The 11,748-nt window shown below is 37.0% G+C and overlaps 1 protein-coding gene across 2 annotated transcripts in view; it reads left to right on the forward strand.

Moving 5' to 3' along the window:
* Mto1 (mitochondrial tRNA translation optimization 1) overlaps positions 1 to 9,174 on the forward strand; it is a 27,007-nt gene extending 17,833 nt beyond the window's left edge. The window contains exons 10-13 of one of the 2 annotated variants that reach the window (XM_015487908.2): positions 3,717 to 3,835; positions 5,748 to 5,908; positions 8,053 to 8,242; positions 9,028 to 9,174. In XM_015487908.2, coding sequence (XP_015343394.1) covers positions 3,717 to 3,835; positions 5,748 to 5,908; positions 8,053 to 8,214 — 442 coding nt within the window. In that variant the 3' untranslated portion in view covers positions 8,215 to 8,242; positions 9,028 to 9,174. Of the gene's footprint in view, positions 1 to 3,716; positions 3,836 to 5,747; positions 5,909 to 8,052 lie in introns of both variants that reach the window. The other variant, XM_015487907.2, reaches the window with a different exon arrangement.
* Positions 9,175 to 11,748: the final 2,574 nt, after the last annotated feature.

An 11,748-nucleotide genomic window follows, 5' to 3' on the forward strand; every position in this document is an offset into this window, starting at 1 on the left:
AAACAAGGGAGAGAATTGAACAACAGCAGATGGGGTAGAGAGGGAAGAGGGGAGGGGAGGGGAGGGGGGATAGTAAGGGATAGGAAAGGTAGCAGAATACAACAGTCAATATGGCATTATGTAAAAATGTGGATGTGTAGCTGATGTGATTCTGCAATTTGTATTTGGGGTAAAAATGGGAGTTCATAACCCACTTGAATCAAATGTATGAAAGATGATGTGTCATGAGCTTTGTAATGTTTTGAACAACCAATTAAAGGAAAAAAAAATTTTTTTTTTTTTTTAAAAATAAAAATAAAATGATATCTTCTCTAGAGAGGAAAAAAGAAATGAAAAGTGGGGGGCAGGGATCTTATGAGAATCAAAGGGAGATCCCTAGAGGAAAGTGACCAAGGGGTTGGGGGCAGGAAGGGAGGGAGAAAGTGCTAAGGAGAGATATTGGCCAAATTATATTGTTATATTGTGTGTATATACACATATATAACAGCAGACTCCATCATTATGTACAACTATAATGCATCAATAAAATATGTGGAAAGAGAAAAAAAATGACACCTTTCTGCTGCATCCTCATGTGGCAGAAGGACAAACAAGCTCCCTAATGCCTCTTTTGTAAGGGCACTGATCCCATTCATCAGGGCTGACTCTGCTCTTAATAATATCACATTGGTGATACTATATCATATTAGGTTCCAAAGTATAAATTTTTTGGGAGACATCAACATTCAGGCTATAGCAGTTAATATATTTGCTTACCAACTGTATTAGTCAGTTTTTAGTACAATAATAAAATACCTCATGTAGGATACTTTATATAAGAAAAGAGATTTATCTATTTCACCATTTTGAAAGCTGAAAGATTGGGCAGCTCTATCTTTCTGGCCTGTGGTGAAGGTGTCATGGAAGTATATGGTTTCACATTGATGATTGGATGTGCTAAGGTCACACATTAAAGCTGAAAGCCAGAGCTTCAGGACCCACCTTTATTCTTAACAACTCTCTTATTTATATGTGGTGCTGAGAATTGAACCCAATTCCTCACATATGCTAGGCAAGTGCTCTACCACTGAGCCACAACCCCAGTTCTATAATTTCTGAAAAGACAACCATTTCTGCTTTCAGTTATATGGTTGGTTTTTTTATAGTTTATCTGATAAAGCCTCTGCAATGAGTTGACCTGTTTCATCTACTAGAGTATGACAAAACTGACCATTTACTGTGGTGAGAGAATTCTGAGACCTTCTTAGAGTAGACCCAATTGAGAAACAGCTGAGGAATCAAGTATTTGCATAGGGTAATAATACATGATTGTGATAATAGATTTGTCTATAGGTATGGTTGGCTAGAAGGCCTAGGAAGACTTAGGAGGGCAGTATTGACATTCTGTTGACTTGGTAATTAATTTAATTGGTTATGGGTGGACAAAATTTATCAAATAATAGTTTTTTTTAAAAGAGATAAAAATACCAAAATTGATAAATAGATATAAAATGAATTAAGGCAGTAAATTCATGGGAACTATACAGGTCAGTGAAACCTGTGGAGAACCAAACAAAATTAGGATATTCTGCAATCTTGAGACCATAGGAATGAGGTAAGCCAAGGGTAATTGTCAGGGCTCAACCAAATAGAACGAAAGTCTTGGCAAACGTTGAACTTATTATGTACCACTCTTAGTCAACCTTTTATTTTATTTTATTCTATTTTGGCAAAAAACAAAATATACCTTTTTGTGTGTGTGTGTGTGATACTAGGGATTGAACCCAAAGGTGCCTTATCACTGAACCACATGCCCAACCCTTTTTTTGAGACAGGGTCTCACCAGCTGCTTAGGGCCTCACTTAGTTGCTAAGGCTAGCTTTGAACTTTGATCCTCCTGCCTCAGCCTACTGGGATTACAGGAATGTGCCATTGTGCCCTGCAAATTTACGATTTTAACCATTTTAAGTGTGCAGAACAATAGTGTTAACTATATTCACATTGTTGTGCAACAGGTTTCCAGAACTTTATTTTTATTTTTTGAGTCAGGATATCATAAAGTTGCTAAGAGTCTCACTAAATTGCTCAAGGTGTCTTGAACTTTCTGTTCTCCGGCCTCAGCTTCCCAAGTTGCTGGGATTATATGTGGTTTCCACCATGCCTGGCACCAGTACCACAATGTTTTGATTACTGTCCCTTTATAATATGTTTTGACATTAGAAAGTATGAGTCCTTCAACCATGTTCTTTTTTCAAAATTATTTTGATTATGTGTACCCTTGAGATTCCATATAAATTTTAACTTGAAAGTTCTTTTTCTGCTAGGCACAGTGGCACGCACGTGTTATACCAGCAGCTCGGGAGGCTGAGGCAGGAGAATCACAAGTTCAGAGTCAGTCTTAGCAACTTAGCAAGGCCCTAAATAACTTAGCAAGACATGTCTTTAAAAAAAAAGGGCTAGGAATGTGGCTCAGTGGTTAAGTACCCCTGGGTTCAATCCCTGATACCAAAAAAGAAAAAAGAAAAGTTCTATTTTTGTTAAAAAAAAAAAAATGCCATTGGCCTTAATTTTTTAATCAAATTATAACCAAAAAAAGGCCACATGTAAATGAAGTAAGAAAATAATAGAGCAAGAAGTGATCTAGTTAGCTCCACCTTGGGGTAGTATCTGGAGTCAAATTAGGGTTAAAGGTGGGTGATACCAAAAGGGAAGGCCCAAGATCAGTATAAAGGTGATTAAACTGACCAGAGAAGCATCAGTATTTCTCAAGACTAAATGCACCTGAAATTTCTCTCACTAATTTGATATCAGCAAGTGCTAGTAAATCAAGTTAATGGAAATCTCACCTGATCTACCTGTAGCATTAGTGTTTAGGCATATTGTTTTGGTCATGTGTGTAAACTAATTAGAAGAAAATATCAGATTAGAAGAATACTTTTTAAACTCTTATATCATTTTTGTCCGTTTGTTTTGCAGAGATTTAAACATACAGTGTCTTCTTGTTCTTCCTTAAAGAGTTTTGTCAAGAAGCAGGAGCTGGGCTCTGTGGTGCACACCTGTAATTCCTGGGGCTAGAGAAGCTGATAAAGGAGAATCTCAAAGCCAGCCTCAGCAATGGCGAGGCGCTAAGCAACTCAGTCAGACCCTGTCTCTAAATACAAAATAGGGCTGGGGAGGTGGCTCTATGGTCAAGTGCCCCTGAGTTTGATCCCCAGTACCCAAAAAAAGTGGGGGGCATGATTGGGGGTGAAGCTCAGTTGGTAGAGTGCTTGCCTCACATGCATAAGGCCCTGGGTTCGATACCCAGCACCACACAAAAAAATGGCAGGAGATTTCCTTTGTGCTTCCCAGCATGCAAAAGGATAACTCACAGGATACTAGGACTTAGCATAGCTTAGATATAAAGCATAGCTTAGATGTGAAGCACTTTCCTTATTCTTTAGAATTCTTGAAACCCTTGTTATTAGAAGATATTCTGTTATTACACAAAAGGAAGGACAAATGAATTATAACCATGCTACTCTTATCAACATCTTAATTCTCATGATAAGGATTTAAGGCGAATCAAATAGTAAATCCTACTGAAGTTATATTGTTCTACAGATAGTGCTGTGTTTGCTCAATGTACATAGAAAGAATTAAGGTATTTTTTGGTTATTCTGAGATTTGGTATTATTCCAAGGAATCTTGTTCTTATAATAGATCCTTATGTTAATGATCTTTTTGTATATTTGCAGAGCTCTAGATGTTCTAAAATATGAGGAAGTTGACATGGAATTACTAGCCAAGGCTGTTCCAGAATCCTTGAAGAAGTATACTCAATGTAGAGAACTGGCTGAAAGACTGAAAATAGAAGGTAGAAAATAATTTGTTACTTAAGATATCTATATACTCTTCCATTTGTACAAATTATGAATGAACAACAGATCAATTAGGAGCTATTGCCAGGTACAATGGTGTACACCTGTAATCCCAGTGGCTCAGGAAGCTGACACAGGAGGATCATGAGTTCAAAACCAGCCTCAACAAAACTAAGGTGCCAAGCAACTCACTGAGACCCTGTCTCTAAATAAAATATAAAATAGGGCTGGAGTGTGGCTCAGTGGTCTAATGCCCCTAAATTCAGTCCCTGGTACCCAAAACAAAACAAGGCTGGACGTGGTGGCATACATGTGTAATCCCAGTGATAAAGTTTTTTAACACAAAAATACAGAGAATTTGCTTCTGCATTTTGATAGATTTTCCTGGAAAATTATGTAATTAAAAAGTACAGAAAAAGAAAAAAGAAAAGGTACGTAACAGGATGATATGGGGAGAAGGGTAGGAAAAACTGGATGATGTATGATGGTGTGGTATTTACATCAAATTCTAGAATCATTTTTCCAAATGATCCAATACAAGTAATAATATATTAATGGACAAGAAGTAATGTTGGATGGACACTGAGGTGCATTCCTATAATCCCAATGACTTGGCAGGCTAAGGCAGAAGGATCACAAGTTTGAGGCCAGCTTCAGCAGCTTAAAGAGGCCCTTAGCAACTTACTGAGATTCTGTCTCAAAATTAGAAATAAAAAGGACTGGGGATGTAACTCACTGCTAAGCACCTCTGGGTTCAATCCCCAGTACCAAAAAAAAAAAAAAAAAATTTTTTTTTTTTTTTTTTTTAATAAAAAGTACAGGAATATAGCACAGTATACATGGCCCTAGGTTCAATCTCCAGTTGTGCTAAATAAGTTAAGTGTTGTTAACTAAGAAGCTCTACTTTAAAAATTATAGTTTTGGAGGCAGGCATGGTGGCATATACCTGGCTCATAATCCCAGGTACTTAGGAGGTTGACTCAGGAGGTTTACAAGTTTGAAGCTAGCCTGGGCAAATTAGGGAGACTTTGTCTCAAAATAAAATTAAAAGGCTGGGGATGCAGCTCAGTGATAAAGCACTTCCCTAGCATGTGCTATACTCTGAATTCAATCCCTTCAGTATTGCAAGAAAATATAATTAATCTATTATAGTTTTATATGGAGGTCATTCAGAGAACCATTGTAGAAAAATATCTTACCATTAGGACTTAAAATTTGAACCCATAGCCTATTGAGGTAAATGTTTCAACCAAGATTTGCACTGACAGGAAAAGCATTTTTTTTTCTTTCATTTTTTGTACTGGATTGAACCTAGGGCTACTTTGCCACTGAGTTACATCTCCAGCCCTTTTTATGTATATTGGGACAGGGTCTTGTAGGGTTCCTTAGGGCTTTGCTAAGTTGCTGAGGCTGGCTTCAAACAGTGATCGTGCTGCATCAGCTTTCCTGGTCACTGTGATTACAGGCATGTGCCACCACTACTGGCACAAATTATTTCTTAACTTAATTTTCCATCTTTGAGGGCTGGAGTTGTGGCTCAGTTGGATAGCACTAACATGTATGAGGCACTAGATTCAGTTCTCAGCACTGCATATAAATAAATGAATGAAAAAATAAAGGTCTATCTAAAAAAATAAAAATAAATTTTTTTCCATATTTGAAATAAAAAGATATCCATTAAACTGACAGACAGAATTTTGTTGTTAGCACACAAGACGCTCCCTTTATCTTAGCCTCAGTTTCTTCATCTGCTCCACCTCTCTCTCAGTGTTGTGATGTATTGAATGAGATGATATGCAAAAGCTCTTTACAAAAGGTAAAAGGCTATATAAATGTAGGTTATTAGTATAATCTGAGTACATAACATAATTCTTTTTTTTTTAATATAATTCTAATTTTGTTCCCCAGCCACTTATGAATCAGTATTGAACCATCAGCTACAAGAAATAAAGGAAGTTCAACGAGAAGAAGCTCTCCAGCTGCCAAAAGACCTAGACTATTTGACTCTAAGGGATGTGTCTTTGTCCCATGAAGTTCGAGAGAAACTACATTTCAGTCGCCCACAGACGGTAAGAAAGCAAGCAGTGGAATAGGAAAAAGTTATAAAGAGCTAGTATTTTAATCTTTTTAAAATATGTGTTATTGTGTGTGTGTGTGTGTGCATGACTTAAAGGAAACTACCATGTTAAAATGTAATACGTTTTAGTGGTTCTCAAATTACTACTTGATCCCTCCCTTAGAGTTCCATAGTGTTGCCTTAGAAGCAAATAGGAGAAAGGGGAGTCAGCCGTTTCCCTGCCCTGTGCTTCAGCTTTACTGGGTGTGGGGGTGTGTGGGTGTGTAAAATAGTGAACAGAAGCAAAGTTTAAAAATAAAATAAAATAAAAAAGCTACTTTGTTATGGTATAAGGATTCTAATAAATGTTTAAAGATATCTGAGATGCCCCTTTTTTTCACATATTATCATCTCTAGATTAGGTTATGTCTTAAAAAATTGATAGCATGTCATAGTTTCCTGGGCAGCATATTTTTTCATAATGGTTCACAAAATAAAAAGGCTCTTTACTGAACTATGATGTATATAAACAAATGGGGTGGGGCTGTTTTTTACTGGGAGGAGTGATTTCATCAATATAATATGGTATTCTTAGCAATAGACTTCATGGAAACTTGATAAATGGGCCTTAAATTCTAGAACTCTCCCTTCTCATTGATTTTAGGTTATGGGTATTCATAGGTTACAGTGTCCAGCATAATAGCCGCTAGCCAAATGTGGCCATTTATGTTAATTTAATTAAATTTAAAATTTAGCTCTTCGGTCTTATGAGCCACATTTCAAGAGCCCAGGAGCCATGTCATTAATTTGTACCATATTGCACAGTTCATTACTACACTGCAAATGTTGCAGAAGAGTTCCATCATCACAGAAAGTTCAACTGGGCAGCACTTACCATAGGAGTTTACAGCTCCTTAGTCTCAGTTCCAGAATACAAAAAGCTCTGACAAAAGTTTGCCACAGGTGCAGAGTGTACCTTAATGGTAGAGCACTTGCCTGGAGTACTTGAAGCCCTGGGTTCCCTCTCCGGTACAAAAACAAAACAAAACATTTTGCTCCACACTTATTTAATAAGTGAGATGAAGCTACTTGGTCTTTTCACCACTTAGAATGAATAGTCATACATTTGTCTATAAAAATATACTGTTGATCTTAATGAGATCTTGTCTCAAAATAAAATAAAAAGGGCTACATTTGTAGTGTTAGCCTAGCTTATGCAAGGCCACAGATTCAATCCCCAGTACTGCAAAAGAAGAACTAAAAAAAAACACTACCAAAGTATTAATGGGACTAAAATTGTAGGGTGTTACCTACATTCACCATTGAGGATATTACCTTATATATAATATTACATTTTAGTACCAAAACCTATGGCCTCCAGCATTTCAGTTAAGGAACTATGGACCTGTATTTGAAGAAAGGAACTCTATTGCGATTTTTCTTAATTTAATGAATAGAAAAAGTAGATAATCTAACATGTTAGTTTTGTGAACTTGTACAAATCATTTTAACTTCTCTGAGGTGAAAACAAATAATAATCACATTTCTTAACTTTACAAGGTTGTTTTGCAGATATATTAAGATAATGATATTACCAGGTGTAGTTATATATGCATGTAATCCCAACTATTCAGGAGGCCAAGGCAAGAGGATCATAAGTTCAAGGCCATCCTGAGCAACAAAGACCCTGCCTCAAAGTAAAATAATAAAAAAGGGTTGTAGTCGGATATGGTGGCATACAACTGTAATCCCAGTGTCTTGGTATGCTGAGGCAGGACAATCCCAAGTTCAAAGCCAATCTCAGCAAATTATCGAGACCCTGTCCCAAAAATGAAAAATAAAAAGGGCTGGGGATATAACACAGTAGTAGGGTGCTTGCCTGGCATGTATGAGGCCCTGGGTTCAATCCCACTACCAAAAGGAAAGAAAAGAAAAAAACAATGATTATTTAAAAAAGGAACTGGGCATGGTGGTACATGCCTGCAGTCCCAGCTACTTTGGAAGCTGAGGCAGGAGGATTACTTCAGCCCAGGAGTTTTAACATAGCCAGACCCCATTTCAATCCCTAAATTTTTTATAGACTACACTTTAAGGTTGTTAGGAGGAAGATAATTTGATTTGATATAATTAACTTATAGTTCTCGTTTTCTTTCCTAGATTGGGGCTGCTAGTCGCATACCTGGAGTGACACCTGCTGCTATCATCAATCTGCTCAGATTTGTGAAGACCACTCAGCAAAGACAGGGAGCTATGAATAAACTGCCTCAAACAGATGAATACTTACATGATACAGACAAACTTCAAGAAACAGAGTTATAGCTTTCAATTCATAGAAGACTTTTAAAGAGTATGTAAATAATTTAACCTATACAAGATCATAAATAGTAAATAAGAATGATTTTAACACCCATGAAAATAGCCTTAGTAGGTTTTTATGGGTTTGTCATTAATTTATGAAGAGGACAGAGATTATAATTGTGTTTTTGTTGTTGTTGTTGTTTCTAAAAGAAAAATGGTCAACAACAGTGTACACTCTCTCTCAGGAGCTATAATACAGTCAGCCTACTCATATAACTATACAAAATTATGCATCAGAAACTTCAACTTGCAGATCTGTCTGCTCATAAGGACTTTAACTGTGAAGTGTCCAAATGAAAGGTTTATTTTTAACTTGTTTTGAAAGTTAGCAAACTTTTGCCTAATTATACTAGGTTAGGAAGCAATAATAAAGCCCTCTATTTGTTAGAGCTAAAAATTGAGACTACATAAAATATTCAGACTTGTATAGTGATGCACACCTATATTCCCAGTGGCTCAAGAGGCTGAGATGGGAGGATTGTGAGTTCAAAGCCAGCCTCAGTGCAAGCAAGGCACTAAGCAACTCAGTGAGACCCTGTCTCTAAATAAAATACAAAATAGGACTGGGGATGTGGCTTGGTGGTGGAGTGCACCTAAGTTCAATCCCCAGTACTGCGCCCCACCCCACCCCCCCAAAAAAAATCCAGAATCAGTTAATTTCTAAGATTTATGTATTTCTTCAGGAAATTTTCATCAGTAATAGTTTTTGAGCATTGATGAAAAACCTATAAAGTAGAAAGATTAGAAATCATCATTGGTTCCTATCATCCACAGTGTGGAAACTTATTTGGTAACCTGGCTAAGGAAGACTAGCCAGGCACAGTGGCACACACCTGTAATCCCAGTGGCTTTGGAGGCTGAGGCAAGAGGATCACAAGTTCAAAGCAAATCAGTAACCATTAAAAAGTATTTGCAATCCTCGATCATTTACAAATGGTGAATTCTTTTTGATCCTTGATTAATAATTTCAAAAGGTTATAAGTTTTCTTTTAGTCATTATAGCTACTTTGGGGCAAAATTATAATTACTGAGACAATATTAATTCAATACCATATTGTGTGTATATATACACTAAAAATATCTTGTGCTGCCTGTTTAGCTCAGAAGTAAAATCACTGTTTTAAACTTTTCTAAGAAGTTAAATATAGGTGTAAAAGTAGTGAACGGATGCCTATTAAATGGAATATAAAGGCTGGGGGTGTAACTCAGTGGTAGAGCATGTGAGAGGCCCTAGGTCTAATCCCCAGTACCATGGGGAGTGGGGCAAAATTAAACAATATAATAACAGCTTTGGGAACTCTTTGACAGCCATAATCCGGGCCTAGTGACACTACAGGTATAAAGAAACTTCAGGGTTTTAGTGACATCCATTACAATATTAACTCACTGAAAAAATATTTGATGGAAAATGTTTGTTTTAGGTTATTGGTTATGCCATTTGCTTTATTTAAAAATATATATATATATATTTATTTATTTTTTAGTTTTCGGCGGACACAACATCTTTGTTTGTATGTGGTGCTGAGGATCAAACCCAGGCCGCACGCGTGCCAGGCGAGCACGCTACCGCTTGAGCCACATCCCCAGCCCATGCCATTTGCTTTAGAATGTAAAACCTCTTTCAGTAGTAGACTATGTCCTATTATGAAAAAAAAAATGAAGCCTCTTTAAAATTATAAAACAGTCTACATTCTGGTGCTAGTAGCCAAAAAGTGCTACTATGAAAAAATAGGCTGGGGCTGGGGTTGTGGCTCAGTGGAGGAACTCTCACCTAACATGTGCGAGGCCCTGGGTTCGATCCTCAGCACCACATAAAAATAAAGTTATTGTGCACAACTATAATTAAAAAATAAATATTTTTAAAAAATAAGCTAACATAATTTTAGTCAATCCATTTACTTCATAAAAATCCCCCATTATTGACAATAGTCAGCTTCCAACAAAAGTTGGTCACATTTGTGATTTCCTGTATTTACCACAGGCCATGCATGCTGCCTGCTAGTTGGAAAAGCCTGGTATTGGAGTTCATTTCAACAGGAGCAGAAAAAAAAAAAAAAAAAAAAATTGGTACTAGGGATTGGATCCAGGGGTGCATACATCCCTATCCCTTTTTATTTTTCATTTTTGGGACAGGGTCTCACTAATTTGCTGAGGCTGGCTTTGAGGGATCCTCTTGCCTCAGTCTATCAAGACATTGACATTATAGGGGTTCATCCCCACATACAGTTTGATTTCACTTATATGAGTTACCTGGAGTAGTTGAATTCATAGAGACAAAATACAATGGTAGTTGCTAGGGTCTTTGGGGAAAGGAAATGGGGAATTAATGTTTAATGGATACAGTGTCAGTTTTACAAATTGAATAGTTCTGGAGATTGTTGATACTGATATTTCTACAAATTGAATATATTTAAAGCCACTGAACCTGTTTCATTTATTTATTGGTAATTTATCCCATTCTTTTTTCTTAATTAAGACTTTTGAAGTAAATCAGAACAGTTCAAGAGTAAACATCAGCTTAGGAAAAGGCAAATTACACTTATATATTAACAGCTCTGAACTTCCTGGCAGTAATATAGTTCCCTCTATTTCAAGGGAACTGGGGAAAAATTTTTTCTAATTACTGAAATCTAAGAAATTTATCACATGAACTGTACCTTCCTTAGTAATTAAGTAGCTCCTGCCAGCTAGACGTGGTGGAACACACCTGAAATCGCAGTTACCCCGGGGGCAGAGGCAAGAGGATTTAAAGTTCCAGGACCACCAGGCAATTTAGCAAGACCCTGTTTCAAAAATAAAAGGGCCTTGGCGCAATGGCACATTCCTATAATCCCAGTGGCTCTAGCAGCTGAGGCAGGAGGATCACAAGTTCAAAAGGCCAGCCTCAGCAAAAGTGGGGTGCTAAGCAATTCAGTGAGATCCTGTCTGTCTCTAAATAAAATACAAGGGGCTGGAGATGTGGCTCAAGTGGTAGCGCACTCGCCTGGCATGCTTGCGGCCCGGGTTCGATCCTCAGCATCACATACAAACAAAGATGTTGTGTCCACCGAAAACTGAAAAAAATAAATATTAAAAAATAAATAAATAAAATACAAAATAGTGCTGGGGATGTGGCTTAATGGTTCAGTGCCTCTGAGTTCAATTCCCAGTACTTAAAATAATAATAATAATAGAATGTATGGTTGGCAGACTCTTGAGCAATGATTCTCAATCCTGGTTGCACATCAGAATTCACAATCGTTTGCAAAAAAAAAAGTAGATGGTCAAGCTTTATCCCGACAATTCTGATTCAACTGGCCTGGGAAGGACTTGGAATCTATGTTTAACAAGCTGTATAAATTATTCTGATGTCCAGCCAACTGTAAGAATCACTAGCTTACTTCCTTAAATATCCATTTATGCCAAAAAGTACTTTATGCCAAAAGCAAAAACTAAATTGCAATTAATTTAACAGTGTGTGCTGGCTCAACAACCTAGAATATAAATAATCTGTGT

The sequence above is a fragment of the Marmota marmota genome, unplaced genomic scaffold (genome assembly GCF_001458135.2).
Source record: "Marmota marmota marmota unplaced genomic scaffold, marMar, whole genome shotgun sequence".
Taxonomy (NCBI): Eukaryota; Metazoa; Chordata; class Mammalia; order Rodentia; family Sciuridae; genus Marmota; species Marmota marmota.